Source organism: Taudactylus pleione, unplaced genomic scaffold (assembly GCF_031769625.1).
Source record: "Taudactylus pleione unplaced genomic scaffold, aTauple2 ptg000256l, whole genome shotgun sequence".
Lineage (NCBI taxonomy): Eukaryota > Metazoa > Chordata > Amphibia > Anura > Myobatrachidae > Taudactylus > Taudactylus pleione.
Window position 1 is genome coordinate 2,525,999 of NW_028284658.1, and position 19,642 is coordinate 2,545,640.

General features: G+C 41.2%; 1 protein-coding gene across 1 annotated transcript in view; it reads left to right on the plus strand.

The window, feature by feature from the left end:
* Window positions 1-1,773: 1,773 nt before the first annotated feature.
* KIAA1755 (KIAA1755 ortholog) overlaps window positions 1,774-19,642 on the plus strand; it is a 40,280-nt gene continuing 22,411 nt past the window's right edge. Inside the window, exons 1-7 of the mRNA XM_088480558.1 lie at window positions 1,774-2,154; window positions 2,654-3,993; window positions 9,037-9,234; window positions 10,185-10,308; window positions 12,531-12,624; window positions 19,110-19,193; window positions 19,415-19,531. Of these exons, the coding sequence (XP_088336684.1) occupies window positions 3,204-3,993; window positions 9,037-9,234; window positions 10,185-10,308; window positions 12,531-12,624; window positions 19,110-19,193; window positions 19,415-19,531 (1,407 nt within the window). The 5' untranslated portion in view covers window positions 1,774-2,154; window positions 2,654-3,203. The remainder of the gene's footprint in view (window positions 2,155-2,653; window positions 3,994-9,036; window positions 9,235-10,184; window positions 10,309-12,530; window positions 12,625-19,109; window positions 19,194-19,414; window positions 19,532-19,642) is intronic.

Below are 19,642 nucleotides of genomic sequence, written 5' to 3' on the forward strand. Positions count from 1 at the left end.
CAGAATGAGACAAAAGGGGGATTTTCGTAGACAAAAGGCTACCATTTCTATATACAATGACCACTTCTTAAACTGCTGGCCCAGCTGCTCCTTCCATCTGAAGATCTTATTCTTCCTGAAAGGGGGGAGAAGTGAGATGTGAGCTTTAAAGAACTTCACAAATGTTTTCATGGAATGGGAACAGAAACTTTAAAAACAAAATGCCAAAACAAAACATTAAATTGAGACAGTCCTGACAGATAGGTCATATTTTGCTGTTGTGAGAAGTGGACAATTAAATCAGTTACTGAATGTTTGCTAAATGAATGGATAGGATGTGAGTCCTACCAATATACACTCTCTATTTTGCTGCAGTAGAAAAGGAAACAATCATATTATCATGAACGGATGAAGAAATTCCAGCCTGCTTCCCATAATGGGGGAAATGTACTTAGCTTTGAAAAGTGATAAACTGGAGAGTGATAAACCACCAGCCAATCAGCTCCCAACTGTCATGTTACAGGCTGTGTTTGAAAAATGGCAGTTGGGATCTGATTGGCTGGTGGTTTATCACTCTCCAGTTTATCACTTTTCAGAGCTTAGTACATTTGGCTCAATGGGCGGTATTCAATTGATTTCGCGGCCCGCATCTCCCGTCTAAAGTGACAGGAGATCGCGGGCCGTTATTCAATTGTGCCAGCGTTTCACGCTGATCGCACCCAAAGTGGTCGGGTTTAGCCGCGTAAAACGGCTAACCCCGACCAAAGTGCTGGGCGCGATCGCGAAAAGTGATGTTTAGGCGCCCAAACATGTCACTTTTCGCACATTTCAGCTCTCATCCCCCAGGGGCTGCGAGCTGAAATGTAGCGCTTGGCAGCTGATCGCGCCCGACAGGAGCAAGAATAGAATAGCTCCGTCGGGCGCGATAGGGGATGAAAAGAATTGAATTCCGCCCAATGTGTTATTGGCAAATGGTAGGGACAAGACACAATCCTTTCGTCCCACAAGTCCTGGCAATGGGGCTATTTAGCTTGTGTGCCAGCCAGGCACACAAGCTAAATAGCCCCAAATCTACCAGGCGCAGCATCAAATACTACAAACCTAGCTTTTTCTTGTCCTGTACACTGTATGCTTCCTGTGCAGGATTATTATCAATTGTACATCTTCTAAATACATCTTGCATGTACATTTTCATACAGTTCAAATGAAGCATAACCAGAGAATGTGAGGAGAGCAGGTAGATCTGTAGAAAGTACTGTAGAACAGAAAGATGGCAAGGTAGACAATACAGAATAGATTAGTTGTATATTTTATTGTTATGTATTTGGCTACAGAATGCTGTGAATAACAGTCATCCATACTGTACATATATCATTTCAGCTTTATATTTATCCGATTATCTCCCATACGTGTACATAGACTTTAGCCCTCAGTTGCATCTATACTTGTGCACTGTTTGTTCACATGTCCTTAAAACATCTTTACACAGACACGTGAGAGAGGATGCATGGACATGTCAACGCTTCTTATCCCCGGCTCTGCAGAATTAACAGGACGGGTTTAAATACCAGAGATCATAGTGCAAACAGGTGCCGGACCACATATGCGGAGATTTATATAGACACATGATGAAGCACATTTTATATAGAAACCTTTTCTTTAGACTGATGGGGCATATTACACTATAGAACCCAAACAGAGTGTTGCACCAGCACAACAGACAGCACCTTGCAGCTAACCTACAGCGCTGCAGAGTGTCCGGTCACCAGTTACTTCCATCATGTACTTGGAGGGTGTGTGAATGAGTACAAGTCCCAGCAGGTGACTGTTGATACAACTGTTAGCTCCTAATCGGTGCCAGCAAGCTGTGGGGGAAGGGAGGGGGCTTCTATTAAAGTCTGACAGCCTGACACCAAGCGCTGGCTCCACATTCCTTTGCCTTTGGTGCGGCTAAATTCGGAACACAGCCCTCCAATCCCATCAATAGAAGGCACGGGGAGGGGGTCCTCCAAGGGGAGGCCTGGCCGGCTGTAGGTGCTAGGGACTCCTTCCTTCCTTCCTTCCTCTGTCCCTGTCTGTGGCACGCAGCGCGGCTTATTGGATGCACACAGTTCCGTCTGAATGAGAAGTTACCCGGGAGCAAGAAGTTTCGTGTCAGACATCCATCACTGACAGGTATTATGATGGCTCCTGGGCTTTGTGATGGCGGGTGAGGTGTGACTCCTCCTCTCACCGTCACATGGACCCTGCTGCTACTGTACTATTATTTCCATTCTTTATTTAATTATCTGTGTAACTTCTGCAAAGTACAAGACTCCATTCCCAGAATGCATTTGGACACTTTGTCAGCCATTGTACTTTGTGACTGATAGTAAAATGCTGCTTCATGATGTGCAAGGCCTTGTGTGCAGTACAACACCTGTGAGTGATGTTATCTTAGGAATCATCAGTATCCTTGCTGTGTACAAGGCTATCTTCCCTATTCATCTCCCTTTAGGTGAATGAGTGTCTACTAAGCAAACATTCTGTTTCACTGCGCAGTGAGAAACCAGACCAGATAATAAATTGTTGTCTTGGCCATGATTTATAACACACTTTGCGTTATTCCCTTACATTTGTGTATGTCACACATTTACGGAGCATACTCTTAATCCAATTTGTATTCTTTCTGCAGGTCCTGTGGAAGGTCCTGTGGAAGCTGCTCTTATTGCTTCATTAGAGAGTGATTACAAGGCTGCTTAATGTACTGTTTAATTGCGACCTCCTCGTTGAGTGCTTGGCTAGTCCCCATATGGACTTATAACTGAGAACATGTACTGGAACGCCAAATCTGTCCCATCTTCTTGGGATTTGCTTGAGGATGTTAAGAGGCCATGAGAGCACCATGCTGTTCATTAGTACATAGACATTTAAATGGCTACACATTTGTTTACATCCAAGCATAAAACTAATTTAACTGAATGTGAGCACATTCCTAGAGATGCCAGTAATAAGCTAGAGTTTAAACTTTTACATACTTTTTTCATATAACAGCATTGTGGATTCTAAAAAGGAATTCTGTACATCCATATGCCAAAGAAACATAGAACAGACATAAGGTACATTTGTGACAGACTTCACCTGCTGCTAACTAGCCACTATATAAAGTCAGTGGATTACCTATACATATGAATAGACGGATGCAGGTGTAAATTGTTCCATGTTCCTTTGAAATCCCATTGTCCATGCAGAACACAAACTTGTACTCCTTTAAAGACATTTCAGAGAATGCAGCACTTTTATGTCAGACCAGTGATCTGATGACACCACAGTTTGATGATAACACACACCAAGACCTGGAAGGAGACTATGTGGACCTTTTAGATACTGCTGCCCCAGCAGAAAAGGAACCATTCTCTTCTTGGTACCAGGACATGGGGGATTCAAACAGGGTTCCAAAAGTTAACGGAGATCCTGTTTCGAGCGTTGCTATTAATAAGTGGGTGTGTGGGAGAATTCAGAGCAGTGAGGAGGGTGTGTGTACCCCGTGCCTTAGGAGGAAATTCAACAAAGATTTGGATATCAAGGAAACAAAGTGTCGCTTTCGTCAGTCATACCTTGCTGCTCTTAAAAATCCAGTTAAGTTCAACTCTGCACCAATGGCTGATATTTTAGAGGACACAATGAGCAGATCCACAACATTTGCTGCCCTAGAAAGCCCCATTTGCTCACGTCGAAAAAATCAAACCCAGATGTCTTCTTCCTGGCTTTTCCAAGGAAAAACAGACTCAAAGCTTGGAGACATACATGAAACGAGCCCTACAAGAAATAGCAAAACGACTCCTTCACCTGGTTCAGACTTCTCTTCCCCATCTCTTGTACACAGATTCTCCTTCCTAAGAGGCCAACGCAACTCATCATCAGCAGGCGATGGCCTTGCAATGGATTCTAGCTCAAACCAATATGGTGGCACATGGAGGAGGGTATCTGCAGTCTGCTCCCCTCGACTTAGCCGGGCTAAGTTCTCTGGAAAAGGTATCAATGGGAAAACATAATTTATAATAAATAATAGAGTAAACTTAGAATGTGACCATATTTTTGTTGATTTCACAATGTTGTCTTTATATTTGTCACCTTCATTTCACCTATAAAATGAAAACAGAGGAGAGCTAGATAATAACATATAGATCATTGGTCCACATGGACAGATGCCAGGGCAGTTCAGACAGCTGGACCTCAGTGGCTATTTCCTGTCTTTGGTCACCTGCATAGTGACTGGTGTCAAAGTGTGATTGTGAATAGTTCACACAGTCTATATAGCAGGATAGTCAGTAATTGTATGGCTGCCATCAGGGGGTATGGCGGTAAATGCCCAGACTGCCTAGAGGCCTACTGCGATCTGACACTTTCTAAACTAGTGACTAGGTTATATAGAACTAGTGACTATATATATATATATATATATATATATATATATATATATAATAACATACACACACAGACTTTTATATATATATAACACACATACATATATGTTTATATGCATATGTCATATAGAACTAGTGACATATATATAACATACACATATATATATATATATATATATATATATGTCATCTAGAACTGGTGATGTGTGTGTGTGTGTGTATATATATATATATATATATAAACATATACACACACATACTTACATACTTGTCATATATAACTAGTGACATACATATATACTGTGTGTGTATGTATATATATATATATATATATATCATATATATGTATGTGTATATATATATATATGTCATATAGAACTAGCAACATATATATGTGTGTGTGTCACTAGTTCTTTATAACCTCCGACAAAAGAGGCAGCACTCCGGGACCAGTAGCACAAGGGTTAGGCTGGGGTCCTGCCTTTTTTTTTTATACTGGGCCTGTTACACGGTGCTGTCTTCTCACAAGCTTGACCTGTCAAGTATAGGTTATCCTATTGTTTGAGCTTCATGTTGTTTTTATGCCAATAATGTGATGTATATTTTCCCACAAATATATTGTGTGCTCCTTTCCCCATGGGGACAAGGGCCATTTTATAAATGTCATGTTGAACACCCAGCTTCTATCATATAGCATTTCATTTTTAATATGTACTTGACCACGATGCATGTGTAAAACATTACGGCTCAAAATGCATTTTAAAATTTGTTTAAATATGCAAACATTTGTTTATTCTTTCAATATTCTCTGTAGTACAACAGAAGCACTAAAGTAGTTATTTATTGTTATTGTAGAAATATAAATTTTGTTTCGATCATGTGTTATGTTTATTATGTGGCTATTAGAAAGTTGTAATAGATTGTGAGCTGCAGCTGCTGCAGGACTCCTGCGAGTCTTCCTGTATTTTTAAAGCGCCAATCATTTTAAAGGCAAAACCAAGCTGGTTTTGCCTTTAAAATGATTGTCACTTTAAAAGTATGGGAAGACTTGCAGGAGTTACCACAGTGGCTACAATTCACAATCTATTACATAAGCCCCATAAAATGAAAAACAAACACCATACATTTTCAAAGTGTTTCTCCCCTGGATGATATTAGAATAATTTGCATATCTTTGTTATTAACTATTCTAATGACTACATTGAAATTTAGCATGGAGCATCTACTTTTAAGTTGGCTGCACACAGTGATCAGGGTCCTATCAGGCTTTTTAGTGACCTGTTTAGTGACCTGCAGATTGGTTGCCTTTGGCTTTACTGATGCACGTTATTGCTGTTATAATAGATTATTCTGTCAAATATTCTGAATATTATCAGACATCGGGGTAAATTTACTAAAGTGAGAGTTTTTAGAAGTGAGTTTTAAAAGTGATGTTGCCCATAGCAACCAATCAGATTCTACTTAACATTTAACATACACCTTCTAGAAGAAAATAGCTAAAATCTGATCGGTTGCTATGGGCAACATCACTTTTAAAACTCTCTTCTAAAAACTCTCACCCATCATACTCATTTGGGGCAACGTCTGGGGTTTCAGTTCCACTCCTTATGCACAATCTGCAAACTGGCTGCAGCATATGCACAACAACAGAGTGGTGATAAAATAAAGGAGCTACTACTACTACTACTACTACTACCCCCCCTTCATGCTTCAGAGATCTGCTAACATTTAATGCTCTTTTTCAACCCTATTGCAGAAAAAATGATTCATGTTTGGAAATCATCTTATATTTATCAATTGGGGGAATACAGGAAACATATCCTCTATTTTAGTTAAAAATCCATATAAATATGTAATACAGTCTGTGGCGTATCTATAATGGGTGCGGGGTGTGCGATGCACACGGGCCCCTGACTCCAGGGGGCCGCACAAAGCTCACCCTATGTCCATGTTCTTTAACACTTTCCTCTCCGGAGTCCCGCTTTGGCAGCGGCAGAGCTGCAGAATCCACTAGGAATATATGTACAGCGGCCATTTTCCCAGCGATTTGCACATGCGCAGTAGAAAAATCACAGGGAAAATGGCAGCAGCTGCATTTTCCCGGACACTTGCGCATGTGGAGTAGACTTTGGCACAGTGCCAGAGTCTACTCCGTGCGCCATCGGCTAGAGAGGAGGGGGCCCTGAAGGAGACTGCACTCGGTCTTGTCCTCTCTTAATATGTCCCTGAATGCAGCAGTCAGGGCTGTAGCTAGGGTAGTGCGGCTGGTGCCATCGCAGCAGTGTTGCACTGAATCTAGCTGGCAATGGAACTCTGTGAAATATTCCAGAGATGTGCAACTTTGTGGGTCGGGGTTTCAAGTGAGGTTGCCACATTTGTTTTTGGAATCCCCTGATTGTCATCTATGCCATACAAAGCTTTGCAGACATTTTCTTTTGTATTGCACATACTCCGGAGCCAAGTGTCCGCAACCGCTGGGAATGCAGAGTCATATGCAGCTCATTCTCATCTCCACTTGCAGCCGAATGGGCGTAACTGGGTGGTAACAGGGCATTTGAACGCTGGAAAAGTTCAGAGATGGCATGTTGACAGAATTGCGGGCTATGCCGAGTTGTGTGTACACAGTTATGATGACTGTATTCAAACAGACATTTTCTGCCAAGTATAGGGCTTGTGCAAGTGCGCACTGATAATAACGATGGCTATGGAACCAAGAGTACGAATAGGGGCAGTCTGACCACAGAGCTCTGTAATACTCTGCATACTACTCTTTGGACTCTGCGGAGCCTAATGCTTGCCCATCCCTTCCCCCTGTCCTCTGCCTCTGTCCCCAGAATAGTCCTGCCGCTTTCATGCTGCTGCTATTGTATAACAGTTCCCCCAAGGATCATGTGTCACCAAAACTACCCTCTGATTAGATTAGACGCCACTCAGGACAGCTTGCAGCGTAATTCTTGTGCCAGCGCTGTTCCCCCGGTGACCCAACCTCATCCAATCAGCAAGCTAGGGAGGACCAGTTCTTAAAATCCAGTCGCCAGGTGTAAAATCTTAAGGGGGGCATCCACTACACGATTTTAGCAGGCGATTGAACGATAACGACGTCGTTATCGTTCAGTTGTTTATAAATCGTGCAGTGTTTGGTCGTTAACGATCAACGATGCGCGCTCCCGCTGGTCGTTTGATCCTTTCGTCAGTCGACCGAACATGCAGGTCAATTTCACTTGATCTATTAAAGATCATTTGCAAATCGTTCAGACTGAAAGATAAAATTTCAAGGGAAAAAATCAAGGGAAAATCGTTTAGAGATTGGACAGGGAGTAGATCGTCTAGTGGATGTGCCCCTTTAGTCGTCATGGTGACCTGGCGACAGGAATTTGTCGAGCCCTGACATAAAGTATAAATGTTACTCACCAAGCTACGTACACTGTTAACACCTTAGTAACAATTTACAATGATTGAAATTTAGAATCGGGAAATGGGGACATGGTGTTTGTGGGATGATGTATACAAACAGAATGGGGACAGTAGATATACAGTATCTGTTTACTGTACTGCTATAAACAGTAGCTTGAAAATGCATACATGTTACAGGGAATAGATAATAGATTGTTGGCACAGTAAATACTATTCTTTTGTATACATACACAGCATCCATCATCAATTATATTATAACATACCTGTCCATCAACCTTCTGTTTTTGTATGGAGAAATATGAACAGACCATGAGACAGACCAGGCATAAAACATTGGTGTGTCGGCCTCCTACAAACGCTAGTGCTTCCCAGGCAGTGTCCAAAAGAACATTGCATTTTCTCCTCTACATGTATTCTGAACACCTAGATCTCTGTATACAAATTAGCATTTGGCCTACACATGCACTTGCACACATATAATAGACTACAATTACACTTTACTGCAGTAGACCACTGGAGCTTTATTCGTTTGTATCTGTTCTTACTGACATCTTCAGTAGAAGAAGCTGTCACTTATCCAGCAGTCTCTTATCTACATCTGATTTGATTGGGCTCCCTGCTGTGTCTTTATTTGACATAGTGAAGTGAGCGCCATAAAATCAGACATCCTGGTAATACTGCATTTTTTTTACAGTATTAACAAACACACAAACAAAACATTGTTCTATTTAATTGCTGTTTGGTTTTGCCTTCTATGTTGCATACACTTCATCTATATATAGAGGGATAAGGAATACAATGCATTTTAAATTTAGTTGCTTTAATTCTGAAAGGAGAACAGACTACTAGAACAATAGGATAATATGAAGTTGTTGAAAAGTTTTATCTTATGTGAGGATTAGTAGAATTGATAGTATAAACTATAGGCCCTGTATTGTGGGTGATATCCTTGAAGTAACTTTGTGCAAGCTATGCGTATTTCTTCAGGAATCAGATCTCCTAAGGATATAAAAATAACCTGTGACTGAGTTTGACCCCCTAAAGCACAACATATTTTCTGTGACCTATGAAACTGAAAGCTGTTTCATTTGAATTGAGGTTCCACTCTGTTATATTTACAGTATAAGCAATACATCAACTTAGGAGTCAAGTGACTTTACTACTTAACTTTTAATGGAAAGGTCTGAACTACATAGTTTACTTATCTCAAACGAAAATATTTTATTCATTTCAACAGGATCTGTGTCCAATTCTAACCCTGGACTTGAGGTGACATCTTCTGTCCAGAAAGTGCCTTCCAAGACGGGATTGTGGGTGTCCATTGTAGGGTCTCCATCAAGGGGAGCCATTCCTTGGGATACTATCACTGATACTCCGATTCAATGTCAGGATCTAAGTGCCAAGATATTATATTCTGGGATTGCTTGTCTTCCAGGTATGTAACCACTTGTGTCCAGTGTCAACCTCATTAACATGTTGTATTTATAAATCATTTAGACACAATAGTTCTACATTTATGTGGAACCAAGTATACCAGTAGTAACGACTGTTTTTTACACAGTCACTAGGTTCACTAATTTTCATTTTCAATTCCAAAGAAATGACACAATTGCAGACACTAATTTGTGCTTTGAGCAACCTCGGGCAATCGTTTTTCTATTTATTTTAAGATAAAAAAAATTCAAAGTATTTTTATCCCTTTAGTTTAACCCCATCAATGTATACAGTGACACAGGGAATGTTTCTCATGCATATCAGTCACTGGCCCCATTGCAGCTTGCAATACCCTAATACTCAAACACAACGTTCACTTTTGTTTTAACCAATTATCCTACAGTACCAGTGTGTTTTTTAAGTGTGGGAGGAAATGCATAATCCAGAGGAAACCCACACAAACACTGGGAGAACATACAAACTGTGCACAAATATAGTCCTAATTGGGACTTGAACTCATGACCTCAGTGCTGTGAGGCAATAATGCTTACCACTATGCCACCATCTTGCCACTATGTTAAACATCCTCATAATCTAGTTATCCGATGGGGACTTCCATTCTTAACTGAACCATGTCTGCAATAAGTTTCATAGGTATCAACTAGTGGACTGAACACCGAATAGAATAGAGGTTTATTGCAATGTCAAGCCTAGTGTTCCTTCCATAGCACTCGTTGCACTCACATCTGTAGACACACATCTCTAGTGGTGGTGCCTCAATTCAAGCAGCAAAAGAGTTTGCAGAGGAGACCTCCACCAAAGTGCTATCAGGAGGGTATGGCTAAAGGGGATGGATTGTAAAAAAAGTGGATAAATGTGTTCTTGTGTGTGTTAATTGCCTATTTGTATGGAAAATTTTATATGTACTAATTCTGTTCATTGTAATTCCAGGAAGTCGAGACAAGATGGGCAGGGCAATAATCCAGGTGACCACAGATAGCACAGCATGGGATGCTACATGGTGCTCAGTGAGAGAGGTGGCTCGGCTCCTACTCTACCTTTGTTCAGTGGCCAGGTAAGATTAGATATCTACTACAGTTTGGGCTTCAAACCTACTGTGATTATCACACCTTAAATTGAGTTAATTGGCATACCCTGTCACAATGCTTCTGTATGGCACAGATTACTTATAGACCAATGACAAATGTATTGCTTTGTTTCAGCTTAACAGTTAAATATTTCTGTTGACATACAATGGAGTGGAAGGAGATAGTAGAGTACATCACATCACATCTCTCCATCATACCATTAGCGCAGGTGGATTATGCTTTTTATGTATTTCATAAAATAATTTACCACCTCTGTGGCTTATAAATTTAAATATATAAATGTAGGAGCAAATCGGAGCCCAAAATATGAGTGGCTTCCTTTTCCCCTACTTGCCATAATTGTCATATTGGCTCTACCAGACTGCAATAGGAAAAAAGTACTTTGTGTACATATTAGCCCTCATGTTCATAGCTTTATCCCATGCCCCCTTCTTTCTTCTGAGATCACATGACCATTGGGGAGCTTGTGTACTAACTTGCTCAGACTCAGAGATTAGGTTACACACTCCTTGGGAATAAGCAGAAGCCAAATGATTCCTAAAGAGAGACTTTTTTTTTGCATTATCTGCTACATATCTGTCTTGAGTAGTTTTGCACAGAGAAGACTCAATAAAGTCAACACATAATGGAAAAAAAGACAGCTTGATACAGTTTGCTGTGAGCAGCTTAAGATCTGGCTGAGATGAATATGATGGAGGAAGAGCAGAGCAGTTGCTAGCATTGTATTAAACACTGTGTATAATCAATAGGAAATATATGACTCTCACTGCTTTTTAAAGTAGAATTCACATCATATATTGGTATTACAATTGTAGATTGTACAATTGTACAATGGTATTGCTTATATCTTATAATGGTAATCAGAGCAAAAAGATATCTCATTGTGCCTGGGAGAGATCTGCCAGGAGATGCAATTCTTTCTTCTTTTACTGCACTTGTTGTGCAGGTCTGCTCCCATTCCGACAATAGTCAGACCAAGCCATCCGTGTAGGGGACAAGGAGAAGGGCAGTGACTCACATCTGCAATTGGCATCTTTGTGTAACACTGACAAATCAGTATTTGCTTTTCAAGGAAGATAGGGGCTGACAGCTAACAGTGCCCTAACACTTGGCACAAGGGCATCCAGACTTTCTCCATCCCTATCCAATGCTTTATGGATGTGTTTATAAATGTTTTTCTCCATTATTTCAAGCCAATTGCTATTGTTTTAATAGATCTCCAGAGCTAGATATTTCATTAAAGAAGAATGTATGCAAATGCAGACTCACTAATTCAAGTATTGATGCAGAGGGCACAGGAATCAGTGGACCATCCAGGTGCTATATCGAAATGTAACTGCATCATACTATTTCATCATTAACTAACATGCTTTATAATGGTAATTTGGTTACTCAGTATATTCTTTGGCAATACTCATGTTATATGTTTAACTGGCTTCTTAATCAAGCTGAAGTTTAAGGTCAGTTAATTGAATTTTTGTTGTGACCCTTGTTCTTAATCGTGGCCTTGCTAGCATTGGTATAACCACATTATGGGCCTGATTCAGAGCCGGTCGCTATTTGCGCTCACTCGTCCAGAAAATAGGGGTGGCTATTCAAATCAACCGTTCGCTGTTTGCGGTCTGTTCACGCCTCTAGGTCTGAACGAGCGAACAAAACTTGCGTTAGTTTTTTTGGAAACTACGCCCCCTGGCCGCTCGCATCCTACGTCATGTCCGCTATTTATTAGATTAATCGAGTACATCGAACAGGGTATGAGCTGCTCGCTATTCTTGTGGTTGGTTTTTGCTACCACAATTTTGCGAGCAGTTCTGGCTATAAAATAACCCAGTGACGTGGTCAATGACGCTGCTGTATTAATTATGTACACCCATAAAACGCCCGTTTTGACCTTTAAGCACGCCTGCGTTCGGATCTCCACTCCCCGTTTTCAAGCACCTTCCCCTGTTCCCACCCACATACGCCTCATTCTGTCACTCAAAATAGCAGGCATTCGCTATTTAGCGAACAAACGATTTTCGGCCGCACTGACTGGTTCGCGCATGCGTATTACGATCTGTACGCATGCGCAGTTGGGCAAACATTGCTCGGAGCGAACGAGCAGCCACTTGCGTCCGGCTCTGAATCAGGGCCTATGTTTTAGTGTCTTAATAGTATTCATTTATACTTTGTAACATTTCTTTTCCAGAAAAGAGATGAAAGACCTGGGACTGATGGTGTTAGTGGATGCCAGGAAGCACCCCCCGTCTCCTTGCCTTCTTGCGGCACTGCAGTGTGCTCAGGTGAGCTCAGTACAGGAGAAATAGTACAGGTCAGGAGTTCATGTGCTCTGCTTGTCCTAGACATGTTTTCATCTACAGGGCAGTGAGGAGTTACATGACTCAGACTAGAGCAGTGAGGTTTGAGCCAAAAGATGCTTAGTGATACAATCATGTTTGGGGAACTCTCTGCTGACTGAGCAACAAGAACCTTTCATTCCTCAACTTTCTAGGCTGTCACGATGCATAATATATCTTCAGCACAGAAGTGGTTAATGTGGAGATAATTACAATTCGGCATGCCCTGCCCAAAGTGACATGTGAGGACTAGTAATTGTGTCATTAGCCAGTAGGGTTCCATAAAGTTTATTAGGTGGTAATAGCTTAGTCTGCCTGATAAAGCAAGACTGCTTTCTAATGAGATTAGACTGCTTTTTTAATGAGGTAAAGAGAGAAACTAAATATAGAATATGAAAATAATTATGTTAAAACTGCATTTAATAATCTCCTGGAAAAGGATAGCTGGGTAAGTATCTTCTTACATCAGCGTTACACTGACACCCTGTCCAGTTTGGAGCTGCCATGATGAACACTCAGCTTTAGCAGAATTGTCCTGTCTGTGATGAGAAGAAAAATACTATGAGAAAAATGTAATAAACGGCAATTTTGTCAAATTGCATGGTTTCTGACACATTGGCTTGTAAATCGTGCAGTTTAGTAAACCCCTAAATACTTAATTTAAAACCGCTAGTTTGCAGTCCTAGTTATTGCTGCAGTATGCCAAACTGCTTGGTACACTGCCACCATTTAAAAACAAAAAGACATTGGGGTAGGTTTACTAAGGAGAGGGTTGTCAAAACCGCCAATCATCGATGGCTTTTTTTAAAATGGCAGTCATCGGCCAATCATCGGTGGCTAGTTTTAAAATGGCAGTAGGAATAAATACAGAATTGGTCAAATTCGCCCATGATTGGTGGCTTTGACAACCCTCTCCTTAGTAAATCTACTCCATGCTTCTGACAAGCAAGATAGCTCAAGATGCACGTTTTTCAAGCTATATTGCCTGAAAACAAAATGAAAATGTATTCAAAATAAAAAGTTTCCTCTCTTCCATTCTGTACGCAAGGTACTCCATATTTAAAGTGATCAGGTAATCGGACCTAGAGAGTACTGACCCAATGCTGAGTAGCACATGGCTCATCAAGGCAAACTTGGCTGTTGGGTGTCAGGTTAATAGTGTAAAAAATATAATGCACGCTCTTGTGGCACTACAAGTGGCAGCATGCTTTGTCAGCCTATGACTGATCTTGAATACTGGTGCTTATAGAACTGCAAGTGCCAGCATACTAATGGGTGCTAGTGCATAGTTGCACTTGCAGTGTCACAAGTGTGCACTATGTGCCTGCTGCTGAATTGAACGTACATCTGGTAGCAGAATGTTTTCTTGTGTACTTTTACTGTGCATGTTCCGGGTCTGGGCATATGCAAGTACAGGCGATGAAGAGTTGAATGCATTGCAGTTGCATCTACACTTACAACTGAAGAGGTATAGCTCATCTGAATTGTGACAAGGCAACCAGTTATTTTTTCATGATGGGGACAAAATGTATAGTGCATACTTCTGTCTATGTGCATTCTTGTAGTTAATCTAGCACCAGCATGCAAGACCAGCCATATGCTATCAGTCCTTGCTGGCACTTTTACTGCCACAAGAGTGTGCACAATATTTTCGCATTGCCATACTGGTACCCAACGACCAGGGGCCCTAGGAATGGCCCAGTGCTTGTCAGCATCCTCTCTCCTCACTGCAAGGTGGCCCCCTACTTTTTTGGGGTGATTGCTCCTAGCAGACCAGGCAAGATGATGAGCAGGAAGGACTCATACAAAGTGAAAGGAAAGGTTTTTATTGTCATTTTTTCTTTTTATGTTACACAAATGGTATAGGGGCCCACATTCTGTAAGCCTGTGAACAGTACATCTCCCCAGGAATTCACATAGGCAAACCGAAAAGGAAAAATAGTTTTCAATGCAGTTTGGTTTAAACCACAAAAAGGTTGGAAACTGCTACACATTACATACAGTTTTTGAGTTTTTAGCATGAAAATCGCCAAGATACTAAATTTGGCAGTTTAGCTCTGAAAACCGCATGTGAAGTGTGTTAGATTGCAAAACACATAAAATACTATATCTAAGTAGTTTTCCTCCTAAGGCTCATTTTGGAAAGTGCAATGGAGTAGTGCAAATTAGAGATGAGCGGGTTCGGATTGGTTCGTGAAAAATCTGAATTTGGCGGGAAAATCCGAACTAATCCGAACCCGCTCATCTCTAGTGCAAATGCTGTTTTGTGACTTCACTAGTTTATGTTTGCACTTATGCACTTGTAATAATGGGTAAGCACATGGATTTACAGACCATGATGGCTGATTCTGTAGGGTGCACAATTTTACACATCCTTACCGGGGTTTGGGTGATCCTTCCTGAGTGTGGACTAAAAGCTTGAATCCATCTCATTTAAGCCTATATGAATCTAAACTGGGAAGTATTTTATGAGATGACTGCAAAATGAAATTCAATAAGGCGGTGTCCTATAGTAATAGTAAATGTGACAATTAAGTAATGTTTTTACTGCTGCCAGCATGGACATTTGCAGATGGACCTGCTATCCTGCGAAAAAAAGGTGGCGCATCCATCTTTTAAGGGGCCGTTCTGAGAATCAGGAAGTGGACGTGCACCTTGAAATGCACTTTTCATATTTTTGCATTGTCTGTGGTTGGAAAATGAGCCATGTCAGCCTTTTGAGTGATTTGAAACATTTTGAGGTTTACACGTGCCACAAAAAGTGCATCAGAAGACAGTGACACTGTTAAAAGATGTTTCCCTAATTAAAGCTCATTTTTAAAATGGAATCTCTATGGATTTCCCAAGTGAGAGAAAATGATTGCGTTGAGGGATCACCTAACTTAAGGCCCCCATACATCAGAGATGGATTGCAGCAATCGTGCAATTTGCAATCGATTGTGTATAAAAAAATGCAATGTATGGGCTTCACAGACCGCAGATTGCAACCAAAAAGTGATTGGAATTGTTTAATTAGATTGTCCAACATGTTGGATTTCACAGATCGATTGGGGCTGTAGATTGCTAGTGTATGGACATGATCAGCAGATTTGCAGACCGTTTCTAGCAAAATGATGGGCCTTTCAAGATTGCCAGATCTGTGTTTGCTGCATTCGATCTGCAAATCACTGAAAAAGATCTGTAGTGTATGGGTGCAGATTGCTCGATTGGGAAATCCTAAGATCGGGCAATAAATCTTCAAATTGTTCAATTGTAGTTTTCAGATTGCTGATGTATGGGGGTCTTTAGTCTGTGGTCGTTAACCAAGTGCTTTGTGAAATGTAGACCCACAGCCACTGACATCTGTCAAACAGGAATAAAATCTCCAAAATCAAGCTTTAAAATATCTTAATATACGTCAGATTTTTGTTAAAAGTTCTACAACACATTTCACTATGTGACTATACTGTATATGCACCAATCAGCCATAACCACTGACAGGTGAAGTGAATAACATTGATTATCTCGTTACATGGCACCTGTCAAGGGGTGGTATATATTTAGCACCAAGTGAACACTCAGGTCTTGTAGTTGATGTGTTGGAAGCAGGAAAAATGGAGAAGCATAAGGATCTGTGCGACTTTGACAGTGGCCACATTGTGATGGTCAGGGAATGGGCCAGAGCCTCTCCTAAATGAAAGGTCTTTTGGGTGGTTCCAGTATGCAGTGGTTAGTACTTATCAAAATGGTTCCAAGGAAGGACAACCGGTGAACCAGCAATAGGGTCATGGGCACACAAGGCTCATTGATGCACGTAGGTAACGAAGGCTAGCCTGTCTGGTCCTATCCCGCAGAAGAGGTACTGTAGCACAAATTGCTGAAAAAGTTCATGCTGGCTATGATAGAAAGGTGACAGAACTCACAGTGTATCGTAGTTTGCTGCATATGAGACTGTGTAGCCGCAGACCGGTCAGAGTGCCCATGCGACCCCTGTCCACTGCAGAAAGCGCCTACAATGTGCAAGTGAGTGTCAGAACTAGACCATGGAGCAATGGAAAAAGGTGGCCTGGTCTGATAAATCACGTTTTCTTTTACATCACGTGGATGGACGAGTGCGTGATCATTGTTTACCTGGGGAAGAGATGGTACCAGGATGCACCATGGGAAGAAGGCAAGCCGGTGGAGGCAGTGTGATGCTCTGGGCAATGATCTGCTGGGAAATCTTGGATGCTGTTATTCATGTGGATGTTTCTTTGACACGTACTGTACCACCTATCTAAACATTGTTATAGCCCTTCATGCAACGATATTCCCTTATATGGCAGTGGCCTCTTTCTGCAGGATAATATGCTCTGCAACACTGCAATAATTGTACAGGAACGGTTTGAGGAACATGATAAAGAGTTCAAGGTGCTGTCTTGGCTTCAAAATTCCCCAGACCACAATCCGATCGATCATCTTTGGGATGTAAAGCGCTGCGGAATATGTGTGTGCTATATAAATAACTGGTAACAAATAAATGTGCTGGAAAAAGAAGTCTGAGCCATGGAGACTCCACCTCGCAACTTTCATGACTTTATGAATCTGCTGCTAACGTCTTCATGCCAGATACCACAGGACCCCTCCAGACGTCTTGTGGAGTCCCTGCCTCATCGGGTCAGGGCTGTTTTTGCAGCACGAAAAGGACCTACACAATATTAGGCAGGTAGTTTTAATGTTATGGTTGATCAGTGTATGATGCTTATAGTAACCTGCTTTGATACTCTGAAATAGAGCTCCTTTAAATGGGGAGCCGAATACCCGTATTAAAAGCACACTAGAAAAAAATTTCATAGATTTAATTATCTTCATTATTATTCACCACAGTTCTGCCCTGTTTCCCTGAGGCGATGGATGAGAGTGTTATCAAAATGGAGCAGTTAGCACTCTTCCACATTCCTTGCTCATCTTAACTCTGTAGACCTGGGTGTTCCTCCCACTCATCCGGTCACATGTAGAAATATCTTATGCAGAGCTCTCCAAAACTGACACACATTAACACAGCCTTGCTGATTCCCAGCTATGTGTGGGAGACCCTACATTTTGTATAAACATTATCACTTAGGGGTCTATTTACTAAGCCTTGGATGGAAATAAAGTGAACGGAGATAAAGTAAAAACCAACCAGCTCCTAACTTTAAGTTTTCAAACTCAGCCTGTGACATGGCAGTTAGGAGCTTATTGGCTGGTACTTTATCTCCGTTCACTTTTTCTCTATCCAAGGCTGAGCAAATAGACCCCTTAGACACTTTTTCTTCTTTCCCACAAAGCCACAAAAAAGAATCTGTCTCATTCCACTCATTGGCATAGTTTGCTGCTGCCTTTAGAACAGTTATTTTCAACTCGAGGCACACCGAACAACATTTTAAAATTTCTAAGGCACACCATCAGTTCCTCACGGGAAAAAAACACATGCATTGGCCCCCATGGGAAAAAGAACAGACCTTGGCCCCCACAGAAAAGCAAACACACACATTGCCCCCCACAGAAAGAAATAAACCACAGTGGCTCCCACAGAACAAAAACAAACACATTGGGCCCCACAGAAAAATATATAAAACAAAATTGCCCCCACAAAAAGAAAACAAACACACACATTGGCCCCCACAGAAAAAAAACAATCACATTGGCTGGCCCCCACAGAAAAAAAAAAACAACCAGCTGAGAAGGCTCACTGTCGTGCCTGTCCTGTCCCTCATGGGCTGGGGCTGCTCAGAGAGAGGGAATGTCTGCTAATGAGAGATAGAGACACACACACATATTTTATTAAGTGAGTCTAGCTTTCAGTGGCATAATCCATTTTCTAATGACGGCTGCAGTGCAGTTAGTGGGACTGGCCATCCACTATACAGTTTTCTGTCAGATATCTGTCCAAACTGGCTGGTTGGAATGAAAACCTGGTAATGTATGGGAGCAAATGACAATCGTCCATTTGCTCACAAACACTGGAAAACAGACAAAAATGGTTGTTCAGACAAATTGGTTAAAACACACAAATGTAACCAACTTTTTTTTGTCCTTTTTTCAGTGTTTAAAACCATATGATCGACTGTCATTTGCTCCCATATATTACCAGGTTTTCATTCCAACCAGCCAGATTGGACAGATATCTGACGGAAAATTGTATAGTGGATGCCCAGCTTAAGGATGATTTATGCTTGTAATTGTGATTGTGGATCACTGTGTAATGATTGCATGGGTAATTAGGGGTTATTTGACAGCGTGACAATTTTTTTTTACTGAGTTTAATGTAGAATATGTTTTTGATATGGGTAAATGCCCATATAACACAATGTATTGTACAGCGTTAGCTATGTCCTATAACACTGACAGGGTGAGTCACATTGCCTTTAAATGAACGAGGTTGTTTTTCGCATTGTTATTTTACACTGACTCTGACTTTTCTCTTGCAGGCTTCTGCTTCTGGCATTCAGAACATTGTGATCCTGGTAGAAAAGGAGACCCCTCCCCAGCTTGACAGGGTACCTGGGCTACAGGTGAGCCTTAGTTGTCCCTTCTGACACCTTTATTAGTTGTTTGATTCTGAAAACATTAGTGAGAAGTTAAACAATCACACCTGTAGGTCCTGGTAAGATACGTTTAGTATATTATTCCATTTCATGGAAGTCAAAGCTATCCTTGGACACATGCAGTTTTTTGTTTTTTCAAATGAAATGTAAGTAAATCTAATGATCTTTGTGAATGACTGTTCCCTCAGGTGGAAGTCCTGACTTCACTGAAATCTCTAGGTCGGTATGTGGACATGGGACAGCTGACCTGGGATCTGGAAGGCACTTACCCGTATTGTCATAGCGAGTGGGTCCAATTTTATCAGGTGCCGCTGCCTGCTAAGAAGTTGTTTCTGTAAATTAGCAGTGGCTCAATGTGTCTGTCATTGCGTCTAATTTCACATCTGGTCTGCACATAAATACCTGTCTAATTCTGA